The 18,635-nt window shown below is 49.4% G+C and overlaps 1 protein-coding gene and 1 long non-coding RNA gene across 4 annotated transcripts in view; one reads left to right on the top strand and one right to left on the bottom strand.

Annotated features, from left to right (window-relative positions):
- The first annotated feature begins 12,664 nt into the window (after nt 1-12,664).
- ANTXR2 (ANTXR cell adhesion molecule 2) overlaps nt 12,665-18,635 on the top strand; it is a 120,028-nt gene continuing 114,057 nt past the window's right edge. The window contains exons 1-3 of one of the 3 annotated variants that reach the window (XM_075039652.1): nt 12,665-13,203; nt 14,064-14,135; nt 17,127-17,198. In XM_075039652.1, the coding sequence (XP_074895753.1) occupies nt 13,052-13,203; nt 14,064-14,135; nt 17,127-17,198 (296 nt within the window). In that variant the 5' untranslated portion in view covers nt 12,665-13,051. Of the gene's footprint in view, nt 13,204-13,441; nt 13,617-14,063; nt 14,136-17,126; nt 17,199-18,635 lie in introns of those variants that run through there. The other 2 variants (XM_075039644.1, XM_075039661.1) reach the window with 2 other exon arrangements.
- LOC142036526 (uncharacterized) overlaps nt 14,657-18,635 on the bottom strand; it is a 69,764-nt gene continuing 65,785 nt past the window's right edge. Inside the window, exons 11-12 of the long non-coding RNA XR_012652166.1 lie at nt 17,299-17,371; nt 14,657-16,378 (exon numbers count right to left, since the gene is read on the bottom strand). This is a non-coding gene — a long non-coding RNA (uncharacterized LOC142036526). The remainder of the gene's footprint in view (nt 16,379-17,298; nt 17,372-18,635) is intronic.

Here is an 18,635-nt window from a genome sequence, read left to right as displayed (position 1 = left end):
CAGGGCATCTTTGCTCACGTCGAGGTGAGGTGTCCCTGAGTTGCCACTGACTCATCACCGTCTCCGACTCAGGAAATGAGTTAGCCAGTGAATTAAACCACATCTTGTTTGCACGTCCTCAGCTGGGACTGAAGCACCTCCCACTCTGAATGTGCTTCGCTACAACTATCTGTGCTATGATGGTCTTGTAAAGGTAGAGAAAAAGCCGCTTACACACAGAAACCGAGGAGCACTTCTCAAACTAGCCAGGGCAAATACGCAGATGGGCACAATAAGCCCAAGCCTCCACACGCGCTGGCTGACTGCAAGCATGCCTGCTTTCTCTGCTGTCAGAGGGAGAGTTGGGCAGGTGCCCACTGCAGCCTGCACAAGAAGAGACACTTGTGCTGAGATGCTGCAGAGCCATCACAGCAGGAGTTCTGCAGAAGACAAATCCACACAGGAATTGTGTGCAGGATATCACCAAGAAAATATACATGTCATGACAACCGTCCCCTAGCCCTACAGAGAAGCCTAGAGACATCAGGCCTCATTGGGCACCATTTTCTAAATATCCCAGGCAGCAAAGCAATAGCAGAAAACAAGTCACCATCTCACAGATGGAAAGCTGAAAAATCAAGTGATGGGATACCTGCTGGATATCTCACAGGAAATAGTGGTGGGTTTCACACAAGCAAGTCTTCCTCTGCAATCAGCTTTTGAGCCTTAGCCACAAGGTCAGCCTTACGTTTCCAAAAACCCTGGAAAGCCATATTGAGAGGGCCACCATTGGTACCATGAGCTATTTTGCTTCTTGTTTCACTTTGCTGAACAAAACGTTTACTTAACAGTGCTTTTCTTCAGCCAAGGGACCACAAGAATTCAGCATTAGTACTAAAATACTGCCACATCAGGATGGCAGTTTTATCTCCTTGCTCTTTTCCTGTGACTATTACAGCATGGCAAGTGAATGTGTTCCCCAAAACCATTGCTAAGTGTGCCACCTTCTATATCCTAGTAAGTTGATCTGCAAAGGTACATTCTGCATTAGCCTTCGTTAACAGAGTTATGATTTCCAAGGCACTTGCCATGGTTTAACCCCAGCCAGCAAAGAAGCACCACCCAGCTGCTCGCTCACCTCCCTCACCATGGGACAGGGGAAAGAATCAGAGGGTAAAAGGGAGAAGACTTATGGACTGACATAAAGAGAATTTAATAGGTAAAGCAAAAGCCTAGTACGCAAGCAAAGCAAGGCAAGGAATTCATTCACCACTTCCCATCGGCAGGCAGATGTTCAGCCATCCTCCAGGAAAGCAGGGCTCCATCACACATAACCATTACTTGGGAAGACAAAACACCATCACTCCAAACATCCCCCCACCTCCTTCTCCTTCCCCCAGCTTTATATGCTGAGCATGACATCATATGGTCTGGAATATCCCTTTGGTCAGTTGGGGTCAGCTGTCCCACCTGTGTCCCCTCCCAATTTCACATGCACCCCCTGCCTACTCACTGGCAGGGTGGTGTGAGAAGCAGAAAAGGCCTTGACCCTGCCTAAGCACTGCTCAGCACTAAGGAAAACATCCCTGTGTTACTAACACGGTTTTCAGCACAAATCCAAAACATAGCCTCATACTAGCTGCTATGAAGGAAATTAACTCTATCCCAGCCAAAGCCAGCACAGCACTGACAACATGAAGCCCTTATAAAGCTGCTTCATCTGCTCATCTCTGGGAGAAGAGACACAACCCTTCCTTTCCACAGTAGATAATTGCATTCACTGCTCTGCCAACACCACTGCTTGAAACGAATTCTACAATCCCAGACAACACTGTTCCACCTCTCTCTCTCATAAGTGCCCAAACACAAGAAAAAATAGGATAATATCTTGATTTACAGAAGATAGGACTTGAGTACTGCTCGCTGCATGGTACAAGTTTAACTTCTTTTCAGCTCTTCTGAGAAATTGAGGAAAGGGTAGTCTTGACTCATGCAAATTTAAATACCAGTCAGTTAAGATGGATCACAACTATCTCACTCCTGTCTCAAGGCCAGTACAGTCACACCAATGCACAAAAAAACGCTTAACATCAAGGCAACTGGGGGAAGTGCTCACACAAATAGGGCAAGTACAACTGACATACACCCGAGTTACCAGCATGGCTTGGCTGGTAAATAACCTGGCATGGCTGTGACTCAGCTGGCAAACCCTCCCACAAGCACTCTTCCTGCCTAGCAGTCTCTGACAGCAGACGGAACAGGAAAACTGACTGTGGTAGAAACCCCAGGCAACTTCGTAGATTTGGGTTTTCACCAAGCACATCCTCTAGAAGGTTTGACTGGAGTTTGCATTTTGATTGAAAAGTTTTCAGCAACCCGAAATTAGGCAAGGCAGCAGAAAACAGTACCACAACCAAGTTAAAAATCTGCACGTCCAAAGCACATCGTATCTTTAAGCCAAAAAAGAAAAATCTCCCAGTCGGGTTGAAAAGTACCTCAGGCAGACGAGCCTGCTGCTCAAAGCACGGTGAACACCAAGACCAGACTAAAGCTCAGGGCTTTGACTAGTCAGGCCTTGAAACTCTTCAGGGGTGCAGATTGCACCTCTCCGGATTGCCCTGCCCCAGTGCTCAGCTGGCTTCGTGGTGGCGAGACTTCCCTATATCCTACTGCCCTCCCATCCCGACTTCAGGCATGCAGCCAGCCGGTCACCCAGTCCCCAAAGTAACTCCACATGTCCCAGCTGCTCCCACGTGTGGAGAGCAACCCCTCTCCCCTTCCTCCCCATCCCTCTCCTGGAGGACCCACATCCATCCCCTGCAGCACTCCCTCCACCTCTCAGGTGCCCACGGCGCAACCTGAACCAGCAGGGACATGTGGAGGCTCTGCTTCTCCCACACTTGCCATGCCACAGGGATCTGCTTATAAGCTTTAAGGCGAGGATCCGAGCTGCTTTACTCCTCCGGAGGACTCTCCAGCAGATATCGCCCTGCCCTGCGTGCTCAGCACCCAGAGCCTCACTCCGCAGTGCTTCTTCCCTCCCTGGCTACCCGGGTCGTGGACATTAAAACCAGAAAGCAGAGAAGGAGCTGGCCCTTCCCCGGCTCCCAGTTTGCACAAACAGCCAACCTGCCCCAGATTGGATCCTCCATCCACCTCTCACAGCAACACCACCTCCAGCCATCCCTCCTCCTACGTTCCCTGGCTCTTACCCGCAGGCAGGTCTCTACAAAACCTCCACAAAAGGTCTGGCATCTCCTCCTCTGCCCCTCCTGGTACTACGCAGCTCCCACCCCTCCTCCTCCAGCTCTTCCCTCCACTGGGCTGCCGCTGGCTAGACCATAGCCGACGCTGGGCCGGCACCGGCTGGAAGCACCTTCTAGCCTGGGTGCAGGGACAGCCTGGTGCCAGCTGGCCACCAAGCCCCCATACAACACAACTGCACAGCCCTGACATTCTGGAAGCAGCATTTCTACCTCTCCCTGCTCTGCAAAGCTCCCCATTCTGTCTGTGCTGAGCTCCAGCAGCATGACTTCCCCCCCCCCCCCAGCAGCAGCAACACCCACCCCAGGTGATACCCAACAAAAAAGAAAGAGCCCTCCACCTCCAGCCTTTATAATCACAGACCCACAATCAGGGAAACACCAAGCAGCTGCTGTTGGCTGCAGGTGGCCGCAGAAGCAACCCAGGGTTGTGATCCTGACCTACGGAAAGCAGAACCTGCGTGAAAAGACAAATGACCAAATCCTGCAGAGTGCTGCTGTGGGTAGGAAGGGAAGAGAAAACTAAAAAAAAAAGCCAAAACCCCAAGATGTTTCCTCAAAACGTCACACAAGAAAACAGCTGCAAAAAAATCCCCAACCCACACCAAAAGCCTCTGCCAAACTTATAAAAGCCCCTATCTAAATAAATAAGATAAATAAATGCTCCGTTGGCAGTCTCCAAAAGTGGAGAACCCCTCAATATGGATGGAAAAAAAAGAGGAAAGAAGGAGAAAGAAAAAAATCCAAATAATCTGGCCAAAAAACATGGAAAGGAATGAGACCGCCTTCCACAAAAGACAAGGGAACCATGAAAAGTTGTTGAAAACAGCACCAGCAACAATGCCACCGGGAAATCTCTCCCCCCCCGCAAAACTAACAGCCTCTCTAAGTGTTAGCCTCTGCCGAGCTCCCACTTCCCTGCTGACTTGACCCCCCCGCAGATGCCTCCCCTTGTCAGTAGACACGATAACCTGCAAGAGGTAAAGCAAGCCAAGGAACAGACTCAAATCCCAGTGGGCTTTTTGTCAGACAGTAAATGAGTTATGTTTAGTCGAAGCATGGGCAAGGTGTTTCGGCGTGCCGCATTCCAACACGGAGCTGTAGGTAACCGGCTCTGAGTGCGATGTATCCCTGGCTATAGGTCTGGCGAAAGCTTACGCTCTGGTGAACCGTATTTTTAAGGAGACACAGGGGATTTTGGCAGTGTATACGGCTCGTACGGGAATGTATTTCACACCCTGCCATGCCTTTGATGCCGATGGCGAATGGGAGCTGTGTGTGGTCTGCACGCCGCTCGGAGGTGCCCGCGCCCCCCCCTCGGCGCAAACAAGGCTCGCAGGTTTCGGGCGCTGCGCCTGCCGCTGGTGCTGAGCACAAAGCTCTTTGTGACTGTCACTCGACGACGATTGCATGCCGGAAGAACGTTGCACAGATGACTTCATGAAACAAAATTAAGAGTCATACATAAGAAAGGACATTGCCACAGATCTGGCGTAATTAGGGCCCATCATCATCAAATACAGGAAATTGGCACATCTGCTTTTCAGGCTGTTGATCCAACAGTGGCTCGTGCACGCTGTCAGGGGGAGTCCTGCTGCAGCTCGCTGGCCCTGCAAAGCTGTCTTCGGATAAATATTTGTACAGTTTCCCCCAACCAGTGGTATAAGCACTTGTTTTACCATTTATCCTCCCAATTGTTCTATTCTATTTCTCTCCTAGGCCTAGGAACACAAAACTGACGTCACAGCGTAATGGTCTCTTTCTCCTTTCCAGCTCCGAAGAGGTCAGGCTAGATGATAGACAAACATTACTCACTTTTCAACCAGCAGAACCCCAAAGAGAACAAAAGTTACATTTCTGCATGGATGCACCCTAGGAGGGCTTTGCTCCTTTTCCCCCAGAAGCAACGATAAAACGATCGCAAACTGGCTGCCTGTAGGCTGCCTGTTTCGTACCTGCTTATGCTTTTTTTTTTTTTTTTCCTTCACCCACTGCTCAGAAATGTGTTGTCCTTTTTATGGGATGCGCTGTTCTTCAGGGAGAGTTCCTGCCTACTTCATTCCTCCGTCTCCGCTAGCTGGGCCGTTGTTTCCTGAGAAGACCAAAAAGGGTCACTGCAACTCTAGAGTTGTGCTAAAATCCCAGCCTAAGTTTTCCTCGGTGCTGCTCTGAGCCAGCAGTGGCTCCCGGGGCAGAGCGGGAGTTCAATGTTTTCTATCGTGCTTTTTTTTTCTCTCCCGGGCCAGGATGGACTTATTTTTATTCTGTGATGGTTTGCACGAGGACAGCCAACCTTTCCTTCTTTATTTTCATTCCTGCTGCTCATCTGAGCACAGTAGAAGCAAACAGCTCTGAAAAAGTAGAAACAAGCAGCTCTGTGTCCCGTGCAGGGAATCAGCCAGCAGACAATCCCTCCAAAAAATAATGGAGCCTTCTCCACCTTTGCCGAGACCAGGAATGAGTACCACTTATTATCCCTGGCTTGTCTGGGCAACTAATGGTCCAATGTGCACATATTAGTGACATCACTCGGTATTCTCACATTTATAGCTTCTCTCATCCAACATATTGCTAATATTTAGGTTACCTAGTTTTCAGAGTGGAGAGGGTTTTTTTTCGTTGTTGTTTCCTGTGTTTGTGTGTGTATTTTCAGTGAGTACTGCAAACTGTTTAATGGTGTTGGAAAGGAACGGTTATTCAGGAATTCTGAGCTTGCATAATGCCCAGATTTGTCTAGACAGGTCCCTTCCATCTGGATGATACACGCAACACGACACTAACATGAGAGTTCCTGTGTTACTTAACGCTATCCTTTTTATTTATTCATTTATACACTAATTTACCAAATGAGCGCAGACCACGAGGCTACATCTGCAAAGGGGAAAAAGGATTTGTATCGCTAATCCTCCAGGAGGCAGCTCCTGAATAACTACTGCATATTGTATAACTCCTGGTGTCACTCTGGTTTCTCTTTCCTTTTGCAAAGCATGAGACTTCCACCTGTTGTTTATATCCTGTGACGGAAGAAGAAAAATATTTTCCAGTGAGCTGCCTTGAGTCAAATTCTGTTTTAAGCTGGAACGGCTCAAGGGTTCACATCAGCATCACCCCTGTCCTTCAGCTCATACATCTCAGCACGTCTCAAAGTGGTGGCTGCTGCCTGCCACCGTGTTGCCGGCAGCCACTGCTTCGGAGCAGGCAGGCGGCATGCTGTACTCGCAGCAGGCATCGCCGGAGCTGTGAAACGGACCGGGACGCCTTCAGCTCTCCCGTTTCACTCTGCTCTCGTAGCGCACGGCAGAATGACAAATCTGGACCTAAATCAGAAAGTACACTTAAGTAATCAGGACTGCAGCCGTGCCCACGTGCCCACACACGCGCGTGCACGTGTTTAATTTTTCCCAGAGAAAATTTCGGCAGTCGCTGAGTATCCTGTAGAAAGCAGTCCGTCTCACAGTTGTTGTACACAGGTATCCTGGACCAGAGTTGAATTTAACGAGCAACAGAGACCGCCCGACCCTTTGTAGTCTATAGAAAAGGCGGCCCATACGGTTGGTGACCCACTCCTTGACTTTGGTTAAGCCCCAAGGTCCTTTCTCCTCCCGCTGAGGCCACCTCACCACAGCAATGAAGTATTTATTTCCCACCGCCCAGCACCATGCTTCTGATGCAGCATTAACAAGTATCCAAGGGCATGGCCAGGCTTACAGCCAGGTTGCCTGGAAGTCGCAGGTCGACTTTTCACTCCAACTACTTACTTCTGAAATATGCTGAGTTTGGTTTGGCACAAACGCAGTTCGCATAAGGTCTTCCCAACCAGTCTGGGCCAAAAAGAACGTAGGAGTGGGTGGATCTTAAGGGACAACATGTGGGGAAATCATCCGCGAGCGCTGAAGAAAAAGAAAGGAGCTGTATAATCCCATATGTGTTGTGAACCGCACTGTTTACTACTTTCTCTGCAGTAAATCTTGGCAGTAAACTTATGTTCATCTGCGCATCGACCTTCCACGTGAAAACTTCTGCTTCTATTTCTGGGTCATTTTTAAGCTGTATTTAAGAGTTCTGTTTTAAATGGCTTTCCCTGCTCTAGAATAGCTAACACCTTCCTTCCAGTATCCGTATTTGCTGCATACATGCAGAAGAAAAGGACCCTCGGAGGAAGTACAAACACTCTTTTTCTGCCTTGTGAACGTGTCCTGGCCAAAATATGACTCCTCAGTATCAGGTGAGAAACCCCAAAACCAAAAAAACCACCACCTGACTTGTAGTTCTCAGTTCCTTTGTCCAAGCACATAAATACAGCATAGTCTCACATCTTATGACGGGTATCGTAATCTGCCAGGTTTGAGCTGGCCACGTCCCAAAGCTGAGAAGCGCTGCGCAGCTATGAGACAGGTGCTGATATAAAGCACGATCGCGTTTGCTTGAGTGATTAGTCGCCCAAAGCCAGGATATGCGTGACCCGAGGGTCCTGCAATGGCAGGAGCACGGGCTCATCGCCGCAGTCTCTTCCTGCGGTGTGGAGGTCTGTCTGGGTTACGTGTCCGCGGGACAAATAGTGCCAGGCCCACCTTCCTCTCCCCAGATGGAACAGTGGACAGACATAAGACAAAACTCTTACCATGTCCGAGTGGTAGGAAAAGACTGAAAGGGACCAATTGTCACCAGGCAATTTGAGAAGTCTTAGATACTCCCATCTTTTGGGAGATGCTTCTTTTACACGGCCTCTCCAAACGCTGTCAGCCTTATATGTACCGAGCGCACCCGAGCAGGGTTTCTTCCCGGTTCCTCTGTTTTCCCTGCCGTCCCAGCCGCCCAGCGTAAAGGAGGTCCTCGTGCGAGTGAGCTCCGCTCGAGACCCATGGGACAGTGAGCGAGGGGAAGCTGCTGCTACTCCAGATGTGGGACCAAGACCCAGAGCCCGCAGGAGAGTTGCCCGGTGTTGGGGCCGAGGTCTGCAGCCAGCCTCGGTCCCTCGATACGGGCAAGACCACGAGGAGTCCCCTCCTGCTGCTGCGACGTGGCCTTTTTCTCTGCGCTGGCAAGCTACTGACACCCCATCCAGCTCCTTGGATGCAAGCAAGTACCTCCACGGGCACCGGAGGGAGCAGCACGAGGGTGCAATTTAAGGAGCGCCTCGCAGCAGTTCTCCGCTCAGCTCCACGAGTCTGTTTTTCTGAGGGTTTGTACACAAGCAGTCGTCAGGGCAGTCACGCTTCCCTGCGCCGCGCTTCCTCTGTTGGTGTGCACATGGTGAAGAAAAGCCCGTCCCACTGGGGCTGGGCACTGCGGTCCAAGTTTTACTCAACGATGTGGTGGTGGAGGAGGAGGGGAAAGAGGCAAGCATCATTTAACGAGTTCTGAGAACTGGGAAAGGAGGCCCCCGGGTCCTTGTGCGAGTGGAGCCAAACGTGTAAATAGCCACAAGCTGCTGCCCGGTACCTCCTCCGTGCCTATCATCTCCCTCTCTCATCCGACCATTCCAGCAAAACAGGCGTGATTTATCTGCTACTTCAGCAGAAACCACAGGCTAAAAGAGGAATTCACGCACTTGGAAACGAGGAAAGAGTGAACCCTGGCTACCACGGATCCCCAGCTGGCAGGGGTAGCTCGTTCCAGACACAGTCGGTCGGTCACATGTGTTGGAAGTAAAATTTCCAACAGCTGGATAACGTGACACGTACTCCCAGGCGAGGCAAGCGATCCTAGGGCTCGGGGCTGACTCGCGCAGCTCTGAAAGCTGAAGCGCAGCTTGTTTTGGAAACCCTCGGAAAGCCTGCTCTGCCGTATTGCACGCCTCTGCAGAGAGAGGGAGAGGCGGCACTGCACCGCGTTTCCAAGATGTAATGGATTATCAGCCTTTGCTTTTGTTGGGTCCTTGGCAAAGCGCAGGCTGCTCGGTCCTTAATCTTCCGCGTTTTGTGCATCCACGGGGACTGTAAAATACCGCTTACTTAGCCTTTAGCCTTGCTAGCTCAAAGGCATTAAGGACTTCATGAGCCAGATCTTTGGCTGACATAAATCACTGTTGGTCCACGGACTTTTCTGAAATTTCCAACTCGCATCATACTGAGGCTTGGCTTTGCATTTGGATCGGCATGGAGAAGGCATTCTGACACGGCTGTGTCGGGTCAGAGCACCGTGCCCACAGGAAACCATCCAAAGACGGCGGGAAATGGGATGAAACAAAAGATCTCCAGCAGGAGCCGCCTCTGGCTACGATGCTCCCACCTCCTCTCGCAGAGGGAAGAGGCTTAAGATCCTTTTTGGAGCAGTCGATGTGTCTGATTCACCTCCACGGCCTGTGAGAGCCACATGATCCTTGTTAGGTCATTGGCTCGGTTAAAAAACAATGCTGTCGTGCTTGTGCAGACGAAACTTTCGATCACTGGTAGACTAAGATGTGCAGATATGGTCTAAGTTAGGACTGAATTCTAACTGCATGTAATTTTGTGTATTTATTTCACATACTTCATTTTGTAAAGCTCTTTTCAGTCCTCCCATTCTAACTTCCTGACAGAGCCACTTTGTCTTGACTGTTCTATTTGCACTGAGAGCAAAATGAAATGATAGAAAAAGGAAAAAAATATATTGTAACACCGGCACGTACTCAACACTAAATCTGTTTGGGGCTTAATCTATGACACACGACTGCACACGGGGAATGCTGACAGCACTCTGCAATCCCGAAGTCGTTCTTTCCATGATAAATAGTACTTGTTTAAAGACTAAGGCTGTTCAAAAGTCTGCAGCAGGGAAAACAGAAATAATTTGTTTGATCTCACAGCGGTGGGACTGCGTTGTGACCCAATTTAACAAGAAAATGCTTGATAATTCTGCACGGAGTCCTGTCGTTCCAACGAGCAATTCAGCATGGGAAACCTGTCTGTTAGAAGTGACAAGGAGAAGATGGATGTTAAAGGTATCAACTTTGCCAGCTTACCGCTGGCGTGACTGACGCGGGATTCTGCTTGTATTTTATCATGCATGAACAAGAAAGATGTTGACTGAGAGATGGAGGCTCGACGAGGATAAGAAAGATCAGCCCCCGCCTCCCGTGTATTTTTCTCACCTATCAATGATGCTCAGGCTGTCTGGACTCTCCTGAGCAGTATGCCAGCCTCCATATCGGCAGTAAAACAGAGATCCTGTTATGGAAGCTTGCAGGAAGCTGTGCTTTTCCAATAGCCACGTCAGTTCTTGCCAGAGAGAAACACAAACAATGTGTTTCTCCTTTAAACTTTTCTTCAGTAACCCCTCCCGCATCAAAGATGCACTTCGTTTTACCTCCCGGTACAAAGGACTACCCGCTCTAAGAGATGGCGCGGCGGTTTGGTGGCTGGAGCCCTAGCTGCGCTGATGGGAAATTTACACACTCACTGCGCAAATCCCGAGAGGACCATTGCCCCCCTTCTCAGCTGTATTCCCTGTGCATCAGGCCACAGCAACCTGCAACGCCTATGCCGGGAGCATTTCTTGCAGGGAGGTTTCCGAAGCACCCGTACCTCCGTATAACACCAGCAGGATGCCCAGCAGCATGAGGAGGTCTCGCCAAATTACAAACAGACAAGGGAGCACTGAATATTCAAAGCGAAATGTAAATAACATGGTCAACCTAAGAAATGAGATAGTTACTACGAGCTAAAAAAAAAAAAAAAAAGAGCATCTTGGGAACAAACGGTAGGGTTCCAGGTAATATCCTCTATAGAGCCCCATAAAGCATTAATTTAATAAAAGCCACGAGGCCATGACAGCTTACTGCCAGTCACAAGCGCACACTGACTCATGAATAATTTATTCGGCAGGTGATGGGGGAAATCAGTAATTTCTGGGGGGGGGTTTGTCTTGGTAAATTGCTCACCCTCTGACCACTTCCATCACAAGCCAGAACTGTCAGATTCTGAAGGAAACATGTTTTTTTGTCATAAGGCACGGGGCACCTCTGAACTGTGTTTTATCTTTCCACAGTTGGACAGCCTTATTGACTCATTGCTCCTGTGATTGATGTTATGATGGGAGACAGGCCTTTGAGAGCTCTAGCACATTACTTGGCTAGTAAAATGTACCTTCACACGTTCCGAGACAGAATCCTGAGTCTGGTCCTAATTTGAAGTCTCCCGAGGTCTCTGGCGCTCGAGGGCCCCACGTCCGGAGCTTCCATGCATCGTAGCGGTGAATGCAGTCCGCTGTAAATTAAAGCCGCTCAAAGTAGATGCTATTAAAATAAAGCACCGGGCACACAAATGGTGAAAAAAAAAGAATAACCAATTTTATTTCAAGTCTGCTTAATTGCTTGTCACACAGCGTTCACGGAGAAACCTCCGGAAAGGAGACAAAAGAAATACAGGCTAGACATTTATTTTTAACTTAGGAGATAATTTTGGTTTATGCAGCTTGTCACATGACTAGCATTTTTCTCCACAGAAAATTCACGCATCTTTTTAGCCTTCGGATAATATTTTAAGATTATTAAGCATGTTTGAACTTCCTCTGAAAATCTGAAACTACAGATGGAAAAAATCTGAAAGATAATATTCTTGCAGCATAAAGTGACGCTTTTCTACGGTGCCTCATGTTCACTGTGAAGGATCCAGCTTATGCTTCAAACCAAATGTCTGCTCTATATTTAGTTTTGCAAAGTCTATTGTAAATCAGTACATTCTGGCGGTTACCACGTGCGCAGTCCCAGAGCAACAGTTTGGATCTATTGTCGCTGGTTTCTAACAGAGAAAAAATGGCTCACACGCACAGCCGTCACACGGATTGCAACGGCTTTTAGCCGGCTGCTGGTTTAGAAAGCACGTTCACCATTCAGCACCCCTGGCAAAGAACCCCAAGATTTAAAAAAAAAAAAAAAAAAAAAAAGAAGGATCCCAGGAGGTCCCTGGCTAAATCTCCTCCGTGGGGCATCTGACGCCCACCGAGCTAATGGACAGGTCGAGTACCAAATCCCGCGGAGGTCGGGGTGCGGAGGAATGCAGGAGGGGGGCCGCCTGCCCTCCCCAAGTACGAAAAGCTTAAGGCCGCGGCGGGTTTTGTTTTTAACTACGCGCCTTCCTCGTGAGCGTGGGACAACATATTGCTAGCACGTCGCCGTGGGTTCTGTCAGCTCTTGCGGGCTTTTAAACTCCGCACGCACCAAGCACAACCCGGGCAGGGCAGGGGACGTTTTTTGCTCCCCCTGCCGCCGTCCCACGGGTGGGCTTCACCACCCCCGCGGGACTACCCCCCCCCCCCCCCGCACCGTCTCCCCTCCCGGCCGGTTCCTCGCCGCTGCCCCCCGCGGCGGGGCTGGCCCGGCGGCACCGGTGGGCGCGGAATCACGCGGGGAGCGGCCGCCGTTGCCCCCCCCCCCCGCGCCTTCTCCGAGGCCGGGGCGGGGGGGGGGGAGGCCCCCCGGCCGGGGACTCGAACCCGGGGTCAGCCGCGGGCCGCCGCCTGCCGGGGAGGCGCCTGCGGCGGCGGCGAAGGGCGGGGGACGCCGCCGCAGCCGCCGCCGCCACAGGGACGCGGCGGGGTCGCCATTGCCGAAGTTGCGGGTGGCCGCCGAAGCCGGGCGGGCGAGGGAGGCGGGCCGCGCCACACAGGCGCAGAGGGGCGCGCCGAGCCCGCCCGGCCCCGGCCCCCGCCTCAGGCAACGCCGCCGCTGACGGGCGGGGAGGGCCGGGCCGGGCCGGGCGAGCCGCCGCGGCGCCGGGCGAAGGGGCGGCCACTTCAGCACCGCCCGCGCCCGCTGAGCGGCAGGACGGCAGCGCCGGGCCCCCGCTTCCCCTCGCCGCCGCTGCCGCGTCCCGCCGCCCCGAGGCCCCATGGCGGGGCCCGTGCCCCGGGGGCGCCTCGCTACGCGCGGCCCGGCGTTGCTGCTGCTGCTGCTGCTGCCGCCGCCGCCGCTGCCCGCCGCCCCGGCCCCGGAGGGGCCGTCGTGCCACGGCGCCTTCGACATGTACTTCGTGCTGGACAAGTAAGGGCAGCGCGGTGGTGGCGGTGGTGTGTGGAGCGTGTGTGGACGGGACGCGCCGCCGCCTTCGCCTGGCTGCGGGCGCGGCTTTTGTTCCCGCCGCGCGCGCCCGTGGGAGCCGTCGCGGGGCTGAGGTGGGGGGGCGGGGGGGCGAGCAGCGCGCGCCGGGGCCGCCGGGCGGGCTGTGAGGGAGGCCGCGCGCGCGCCGCGCCGAGCGGCCGTTAGGGGCTAACGGTCGCCGCGGGCTGACGGCCGCCGCGGGCGGGAACGTCCGCGTCGAAGCGGGGAGAACGGGGAGGCGCGCGGAAAGTTTTCGGCGCTTGGCCGTGGCCTCGCTGAGGGTCCGATACCTCTCCCCCCCCACCCCCGCGTCCGTGGAAGCTGTGGAGTTCGCGCCGAAGAGGAATTGAGCGAAGGTATGCTTTCTGACCGAAAGTACACGGGTGGACATTTTCGAGGCAGCCCGGGCGACCGGCAGCATCTGCCACCCCTCCCCCCCTCCGCAGCTGTTGGCGATCGTGTTTTTTGTGGTGAAGTTTCTGCGTAGGAGATCGGCATCGGCACGGCCCGCGCTTGCGGGGGGAGCGGGGGCTGGGGGCTGGTAGAGGACCGATGCTGCTGCTGGGCCTCACGGCGAGATTGTTTATGTGTTCTTCAGCGTATGCGTTTTGCCAGGCCTCGGCTCGACAAATCGTGACAAAAAATCATAGGCAGGGACCACCGTGAGCCGGGGTTGGTGGTAACTTGAAACTGTTAGAAAAGCAGATAGCCCCGTATTGTCTCATTTCTCACTGAAATTGTCACCCTTCCTTGTCCGGTTTCCTTAAATAAGACCTACTAACGTGCTTCTGTTTCCTTTTCAGATCTGGGAGTGTGGCGCAGAACTGGCACGAAATATTTGATTTTGTAAATCAGCTGACAGAAAGATTTGTGAGGTGCGTTTTCCTCCTTGTGACATCTATAATACTGGGATATGTTGGAAATAGCCCCATGCTTTTGTAAACTCAGCAGCTATGTTTCACAAACATGTGAAGAGTTTGGCCTCTACTGCCCAAATTACTGGAAAATACTGGAAACTTTTACTTCATTTTCTCCTGTTTGGTGCTCACTAAAAAGGTGGTAATGTGCACCTTTAAATACTTAATTTCTACATTACTCTCAGAGGTAATTTGATGATTTTTTTAAACTTTTTTTTTCCATAAGCCGCATGCCTCATTTCTGCTGGAGTACTTCTTGTATGTTGGTTTTAGAGATACAGATAAAGAAGGAAATCTGAATAGATGGCTATCTATGTGTAAATATATGGTGCAGGTCAAAAGGAATGGGGTATCTTTCAAGCTCAAATGTACAGGAAGTTTATGCCATGTTAACAGTGTATTTGTTGCACATGAATGTAATCAACTTTCTAACTGGCTATCAGTATTGTCTGGCATGCATCACTGCCACAGAAACGGCTGTCGTAAATACTGGCTAACTGTACTCTGTACAAACAGCTGAGGATTAGGGTGATCCAGCATTTTTCTCTAAAAAAAAGACACACAGAAGTTGTGCTAGTTTTTGCTAAGGAAAATGAAGTGCAGTGGGACAATCTTGCCTTGCTAATAAGGGGATATAATGAGGCCTGCATAATTAAATATTGCTTACGTTCATCTTGTAAAAGAGCAAATCTTCTGTAAACCAAGTGGGTGACACAAGCTTTTGAAAGTTATTTTGTAACCTCTAGAATAAAAAAAAAAACCAAACAAAAGACCTGAGGATACCAAAGCAGTACTTCTTTTCAGTGAGCGGTAAAACATACATTTGCCCCCAGTGAAAGGGTGGTGCTTGTTCAGTGGAAATCTTTCAGTTCATCATCTTTTCCAGCCAAATGACACTCCCTTTTGCAACAGTTGTTGTGTCGTGGTCTGGCTGCATTATCTGAAATAAAGCTACTGAGCTGGGCGGTTACTCCGCTGACCTTTCACACCATAGGAGGATCACTTATGGCGCAGAGCCACACAGTCCAACCTACGAGCATCTCGCTCGGTGTCCTGCCGGGCTCTCAGCCTTATGTGGCACGAACGCTTCGCGGCATGACGGTTGTTGGGCTCTTGCGGGAGCCTGAACAGTACATCTCCCCGTGTGTTTCCCTGATGGGGCTGGAGTGCCTCTGAAGGCTGATGAGGCTTTGTCCTGCCTTCAGGCCTCAGTATGCTTTCAGAACAGGGCATGGAGTTATTTGACCTTGCCCTTTCTTAAACTGAAAAGAGCGGTTGTGGGAAAAAAGCAAAGAACCAGTTGGTAGCAGTTTCCTTCAGTCCTCACCTGAGGAATTAATTCGTGGCGGTGCATCTGCTCTCCAGTTGACTTGTCCGTAACATGCATGTCTGCAGTAATGGCGGTGCATGCTGATTATCTCGGTTCCGAAAGGCCTGCGCCTGGCAGGGCTGCCAGGTCTAACGGGTGTGTTCGTATGATCCTCTTCCATCGTCACAGTGTCTTGAGTCCTCGAGAGAGTGGAACAGAAATGAGGTGTCTTGTGAAGAGTACACTTCTGTGTTGTCCTAAAGACAAGTTATCTAAATTTTAAGTTTGGGGTTATTACACACAGAGAGATTCATCTTAAATAGGGAAGTCTCATGTTACTTGGACTCGGTGGTGACGTAATTATCAGAGATTGGGATTGCAAGTACTTGGTTTTTGTTTGGCAACTGCTTGCGGCAACCAAGAAGATTGATAATCCCACGTTTTAGACTATAATTGAATTTAGAGCATCTCAGATTTTTGTATTCAGAGCCTTAATGGACAGACTGCAAGACTGGATCTTAAATCTGAGATCTGTGCAGTTCTGTGCAAAGTCTTGCCCAGTACTTATATTTCTATGATGTCAGTAATTTTAAGTTGCATCACTGACATAAGTGAGCTGAAAACGTATGGTCATTCGTCTTTACACGTGTTATGTCTTTACTAACATTAACCTGTTTAATTAATGCTGATATACATATACAGTGAATTATAAAATTACTGAATATATTGACACTGTCACGAATGAAAATTAAGAGCAGGCAGGAGAGATGTTGTTACAACTTATCTTAGGAAAGTTACTGTCTTGGGCTTCCAGAGCATCAGTTCTTACACATTTTCCACTGGTAGTTGGATATAATTCCTTGTAATCTTGTTGGAAGAGACAGGTGGGCTTCTTCAAAAAAAGGTTGAATTCCATAATAAAATCACTTCATACAGTATTGCTTTTTATAATGACATTTCCCCAGATACTTTTACGCAACTTGATCGTAAGTGTCGCAACTCTCTGTCACCAAAACAAAAACACGCTCATTCTGAAAGAGTTTGTTCTGCTACTTTTTTAGAGATGAATCAGTGGGAAGGCACTGTTTCTTTGCCTTTGATGAATTTATGACCAAAAAGCACAGTTTGAAATTTACAGTGTGTCAGTATCAACCTTTAAAACTGACTTTTGAATGTGTCCATGTTTATCACCCTGGAGCAAGAGTGTACCCTGAGTCTATGTCCCTGACTCATTTTTACACCAGTGACCATGCAAATATAAAAGGATGCGTTACCTTCTGTACATTGGTAGATTACAACCTATGAAGTTCACTTTCAGTTGGGTCAGGTGAAATCTTCACTGTTAAGCTGCTAAGCTAAGACCTGCTGAGGTCTTGATCTGGAGTCTAGTCAGGCAAGAAAGAATAATAATTCTGCTACTTCATTCTCAAAGCATCTGGGTAAGGAGTAGATGGGCAGAAATCCTTTAATTCCTCTCTCATTCTGGATTTGTAGTTCGAAGGTATGTTCTTTGGAAGTTGGAGGATAAAGATGATACTAATGAAGCATGAATAAGTGAATGAAATGCTGTGCACCTATCTGTACATTTTTCTTCATTTGTCTAAAATGCTTTTTTTTTTCCTCTTTCCCTTTCATAAAAGCCCCAAGATGAGATTATCGTTTATCGTGTTTTCCACCCAGGCACACGTCATTATGCCATTAACTGGAGACAGGTTAGTGCACTGCTTTTTTTAATTCTCCATCCCCCTCCTTTCCCCCAAGGGCTCTTATCAAATCAGAGAATAGTAACAGATACTCAACAATAACTGATACCTTTAAGTGGTGCCCAGTCACGAAGCCTCTCTGCAGAGCTGGATTTAATTTTGTGAACATATCAATGGATAGCCTAGTGAAAAAGGAAGGAGAAGAATGATGGGAAATAAATGCTCGATGTGAACTCTGCCACCGCTCTGTAGAACAACTACAAGTAACGTTTTCATCTCTGCATGGCTCTGCATCTTCCTTGGTGTAGCTTTTGTGAAGCAATGTCTGTAGATAAGACTTCAGTATTTTTTCACGTCCAGGTAAAGAATACAATGGTAGATTAATGTTTCCATAATCTTATATAAGGTAGGTGTTTCATTTTGTATTTTCAAATCACGACTTCAGAATCGGTTTTAGATGGTGGAGTTGGTGCCACTTGAAAGGTGTGAGATCTTTCTGGCACTGTGATGATCTATGGATGTGCCTGAACTCTTCCTTTTGGTGGATGTTTTCAAAGGCAATGGAATTCAAGGCTGTTCACTCTGATTTCTAAAGCAAATAAGGATTAGCAGCTAGGATAGGTCAAGGACAGGTGGGGGGAAACAAAAGGAGAAAACCAGGTAGAGAAGAGACTGTTGCAAAATAAACTACTAAAATAACAGAAATTGGAAAACAATGTTGTGGAATCAGTGCTTTCAGCCGAGAACAGTTGCACTGTTGTCAGAGTCCTTTAGTATCCTTTCAGCCTTGTCAAAAACAACACAACATCCTCCCTCTCTCTCTCCCTTCTGTCCACAAGCTAAACACACTGCACAACATTTTGGATTTTGAACGTGTGGATAAGCCGTTTAGGAGTCATTTTAATGAACTGTGGCAGGGTGGAAGTGAGGGAGTCCTTCCTTTCTGCTCCCTTTAGTGGCGTGAATACAAAATGTGGTCTGCCATAGTCAATTAGTTTACTGTGTGTTTTGTTGATTTTTTTTTAAATAATACATAATAGCAAGTACAAGACTTCCTGAAGAGACCTAGCATTGGCAGCAGACAAACGTGTCATGCTGCAAAAACGTATGCTGACATCCTAGAAATAGGATGTCTAAAACCCCAATTCTAAGCCCCTCCTGTTTTACCATTTAAAGAAGTGGTCTGACTTGAGAACAGCCAAGTTTTTGCTTCCCCCCACCCGGACTTGGATACTGGATCTGCTTTCTGTGGGGAGAGACAAGGTTATAAACCATTTTTCCAGATGGCTTGACAGAGGTCGGGAGAGGACACTTAAGCCTGTTGTGAGGACTGCTGAAGTCAATGAGATCCTTTCTCTCGATTTCAGTAGGCCCTTAATCCCTGTCAGTGGCCTATGCCTTATCAAGCATGGAGAGTCAGCACTGATGGCATACAGACCACTTGGA

The sequence above is a fragment of the Buteo buteo genome, chromosome 1 (assembly GCF_964188355.1).
Source record: "Buteo buteo chromosome 1, bButBut1.hap1.1, whole genome shotgun sequence".
Classification (NCBI taxonomy): Eukaryota; Metazoa; Chordata; class Aves; order Accipitriformes; family Accipitridae; genus Buteo; species Buteo buteo.
The sequence above is the reverse complement of the archived record's forward strand: the minus strand, read 5'-3'. Positions and strand labels throughout refer to the sequence as shown.